Raw genomic sequence first — 4,445 nt, 5'->3', positions numbered from 1 at the left:
CCAGGTGCGTCCAGGTGTGCCCAGGGAGCGGTGCCCGATGCCAGGGGTGTGCCCGCTGCACGGCAGTAGGGGCGAGGGACTGCAGCGTGCGGTTCCTGCCCAGCCGTGGGGCACCGAGCCCCGCATGCTGCCCTGGGGGTGGTTTTTGTCTTGTGAACAGGTGTTTCTGTGTCGCTGTTGGTGTATGGGGAGAGCATGGCCAAGGAGAAAGAGGATGTTGAGGATGTGAAACTGCAGGGCAGGTCACGCGGGCAGATCTGGGAGGAGAAGTCATGCGTGGAAGAAGTTAATTTAATGCGGAGAGCTTGGCAAATTCCACTTTGGGGCATTTCTGCAGTGCCAGGGTATGAAATTCCTCGTCCTGCCCAGTCTGGTTAGAACTAGCCAATGGAGAAAGTGAGACGATAGCAGAGCTGTAACACATACACACGGGTCACTCTTAAAACCGAACTCTTTCAAAGAGTAAACACTTTGCTATTCTTCTCTTGAAAACAATGAGGAGTTGGGTTCTGCTGTTTCCCATTCGGTCTCTAGATATGACCCACACAGGTGAATTTCGTAGCTGTGATCCACCCACAGTGACAGAAGCATCATTTCTGCCCTGAAATACTCCAAGAGTGTTCACTGCTTTGCGTCATCACAGTGATTTGTGTTTCACACTTTGCGAGGAGCTAAGAAACACATTGGAGGTGACAGAGAAAGTCACAAAATCGGATCTACATCAAGTCTCTAATGAGGTTGTTCTGCTTGTAATTAGCTGAGCTTTGTGCACAGCAGCTGGTCATAAAGGGCTGCAGCTATTTCCTGAGCTAGTGGAGCTGAAACTGTGGATCACTTCCTTGATCTGAAATAGGAAACCTTGGGTTTGTCAGTTGTTCCTGTAAGAATGTAGAGGAGTTACAATTTCCATACTCCTGGTCAGTGTTTTCATTAGGAGATGTGGTTCTGTTTCCACAAAAATCCACCAAGCTTGCAGCTAACACAAAACAATCAAATAAAAGGTTTTTACTGGCTTTTTTTTTTTTTAAAGGGTTGACACTTTTTCACTCCCCAAAGCTGCACAAATTATACAGCCTTCACTTGAGCTTTAGGTACTGAGAAAATTAGGCTCCTGCTGTAATTACAGACTTCTTGCCAAGCTGATGAATATCACTTGTCAGAAGTAGTTACCATGTCTGCTCACCATTTCACTGGAACACAGTGCATCCAGCTGAAGTGAAGAGCTCTGACTCATGGACATTTTCATACACCTTGAAAGAGGGTTTGAAAAATACTGATAATTACCACCTTCTTAGAAAGCAGGGAGGGATTGGTGGGTACATGCACGGACAGCAGCAATACTTTTGCTCATAGTGTCTCTGCATATACCTGTAAGGCTTAACTTTTATAAACAAGCTGAAGTGCAAAACACACAATTCTCCAATGAATTAAAGGCTGCAATGCTCTGTGAATGCCCCCAAGTAATGTTAGAAAAGGAGGACAATTGTTTTTTTTATAATGAAGCTTCTCTTTAGCTATTAATAATGCAAATTCCTGCAGTGTTTAAATATCCACAGTCCTTTTAAAGGTGCTGGGAGTGACAGTGCCTGGGCCTGGTGTGCTAGGGCACCCTGTGTGGGAATGTCAAGGGAGCAGCTAAGAGGGGCAAAGTGAGCTCGTGAGGCTGGGGAATTTCAGCATGGATTGACCCTCATCTTTAGGACAAGGGGGCCCAGAACACATCCTCCTCCTCCTCCTCCACCTGCTTGCTCTCCCCAGTAGCTCAGCCCAGCACTCCAGCCAGGCACTGTGTGCAGCACACTCAGCTCTGATGCTCCACAGCTGCTCGGAGGAGTTGGGTGGAGAGGAGCCAACCCCAGTCAGGGAGTGTGGGCTTGTCCCACCCACACAGGCATCTTTCCCTGCCCTGCAGCCCACAAACATCAGCCCACAGGTCACACTCAGCCCCTGCTCCCTGCACTGACTGAGCCCTGCAGAGAGGCACATGGGACTGGCCCTCCCTGGGCTCCCGTGTCACCCCACAGGGTTCCCAGCAGAGGTTTATTTTGTCTGTTTTTTCAGTTTGGTTTTTAGTTATTCTTTAGGATTGTGTGAACATTGCTTGGAGCAATCCAAAAGCAAGTGTTTGATGCAGTAGCACAATACTCCTCAGCTGATGAACAGTGTGAAATGCCATTGCACTGAGGCAAACTGCTGCACTCCAAACAGTGCTGTGAATACACTGTACCCAGGGAACTGACTGTCAGGACCATCCTCAGGGAGTCTGGGTTTAATCTGAAGGACCCAAAGCCTTACTGGTGCATGAAAATCCTGAGACTGAACTTGGTGCTCCACACTTACTGTGATAGTTTGGCAGTCTGACCCCATCCAGGTCCTTGCAAAGCACATCCCAGCCCAGAAGCTTTATACAGGCAAGTCAAAGAAAGTAAACACTGTGGGTTACTGCCAAAATGCCTGCACCATCAGGAAAGGTATTCCTAAGGCAGCTAAAAGGGCTGAGTTGTCCTTGGGGTTTATCTGGTACTGTTGGAGTGAGGATGCACCAGCACTCAGCCTGTGGTCAGCTATGTGTGTGTGAGATCCAAGGCTATCAGGTATGCCCACAGTGGGTTTGGACTGCCCAGGCACCTTGTCTTGGATCTTGTGACCAGTGCTGCAGCTTCCCCTTGGTCTCATTTGATCAGGGAATACAACCCATGCAGGATTCAGTTGCATTTTACTTCACCCACCCAAGAGCAGTTAAGGCATAGCCAAAATGCTGTGGGTGTGTTTTGTCAGGGCTCTTGCTGCCTGCAGTGACAATACATTATTCAGTCTCTCATTTCCCTTCTTTTTTAGAATATGCAGCAATAAACTCCATGCTGGACCAGATCAACTCCTGCCTGGATCACCTGGAGGAGAAGAATGACTATCTTCACGCTTGCTTGAAGGAACTGCTGGAGTCCAATCGCCAGACCCGCCTGGAGTTCCAGCAGCAGAGTGAGCAGCTGAACAGAGGAGCTGATGTGCAGGGATCTGAGTCTTCTGCCTAGGGTCTGACCACAGGCTCTCAGCTGGTGTTGCTAAGGGGACTTTTACTGGTCACCAATTTAATGTAAAACTGGAGTAGAAAAGGTGCCTCATGCCTGCTACTTGTTCCTTCCTGTGGTTGTGTTCTGCCATTCCCCTCCGTGTTCTGTTTTCCTTTAGCTCCTGGACAGGTGCAGAAGCACACTGGTGGGTGTAGGAGAGCTGGTTCTTTCTGCTCCCCAACACGAGCCTGACACTCACACCTGGTTAGAGCTGGCTGTAAGGAGCGTGATGTGTGCAGGTAGTTTGCTGGCAGGCCCTCTTCACAAAGGGAACCATTATCTCTGCTCGTTTGCATTGTTACATCCAAACAAGGAGTGTTATGGCTCTAGCCTCTTCCCTCAGAAAGCACAGTAGGCAGGGGCTGTCCTCACTCCTGGTTTGTCCCTAAGTGCAACTCTTGGTGACTGACTTGGAGAGGGCTCCTGCCTTGAAACCAACTTCTCCCTTAGTCATATTAACTCTCATGTATGAAACACTGGAATATGGTCCCAAGTCACTGGATGCTTCCATTCCCTTCCAAACAGATAAGACAAGCTACCAGGGTGATGTTTGACTGTTATAACTGGGAGTTGCCCAACTCCTTCAGCTGCCACTAAGGATGAGAGGCAGAGTAGCCCCTGGTTAGGCACCAGCACAGCACCAGCTCCAGAGAGCAGAGACACAGCCTGCCTGCCCTGGGCTGCCAGCAGAGCCCTCCCTGTACAATCTGACAAGGCATGAGAGGTCTGTGTGTAACTTGTGATCTTGTCAGGATGGCCTGGGGCCAGCACTTTGTAGCAAGTCTTAACTGTTCTACTGCGGTAGAGTTAAAGAAGTTTTTTTGAAAGTTAAAGAGGTTATTTATAAGAAATCTGTTTTATTAAAACCATTTGAAACAAAATTTGTTCCTGAGAGTCTCCACTATGAGAACAGACTGGATTAAGCCTTGCAATATTAACAAAGGACCAAGATGTGTTCTTGCCTAGCTTAGGACACAGTGCTTGTCTAAGAGTATGCACCTTTGAAAGGAAACTGTTTAAGAAGCAGAGTTGGGCACAGTCTCCCAAGAGAGAAATTTTCCTGGAAAGGAAATGAGAGGAACTACAAAGAATTCTTAAGTCTGCATCCATCTGCTCCATGAATTTTTTCCCCTATGGAAATCACATTACCATCTTCTTTCAGATTCAACATTCCAAGCCTCAGTCTCTCCACGTAATTGCTGTATCCCAACTGTACAAGTAATAACCAACACCATCCTGTATTAGACACGCTAAAGCCAGGCTTATTTTATTCTTAAAATAAAAACAGCAGTAAAGTTGAAGGTTTTGCTCTATTAAAAGACTCAGAAAATAAACATTTCCAGCAAATATCATATGTAAAGGGCTCTCCTTTAA

General features: G+C 47.5%; 1 protein-coding gene across 1 annotated transcript; it reads left to right on the top strand.

The window, feature by feature from the left end:
* Positions 1–160: 160 nt before the first annotated feature.
* LOC103798081 (chromosome unknown open reading frame, human C9orf16) lies at positions 161–3,032 on the top strand (the record flags this gene model as incomplete). Its single annotated transcript, XM_009070324.1, is given in 3 exon segments — positions 161–242; positions 2,797–2,830; positions 2,832–3,032. Coding segments are annotated over 3 exon segments (317 nt in total), but the record flags the coding sequence as incomplete, so codon positions are not given.
* Between the last annotated feature and the right edge of the window lie 1,413 nt (positions 3,033–4,445).

Source organism: Acanthisitta chloris, unplaced genomic scaffold (genome assembly GCF_000695815.1).
Source record: "Acanthisitta chloris isolate BGI_N310 unplaced genomic scaffold, ASM69581v1 scaffold39362, whole genome shotgun sequence".
NCBI classification, from domain to species: domain Eukaryota; kingdom Metazoa; phylum Chordata; class Aves; order Passeriformes; family Acanthisittidae; genus Acanthisitta; species Acanthisitta chloris.
This window is presented reverse-complemented; position numbering and strand designations above follow the sequence as displayed.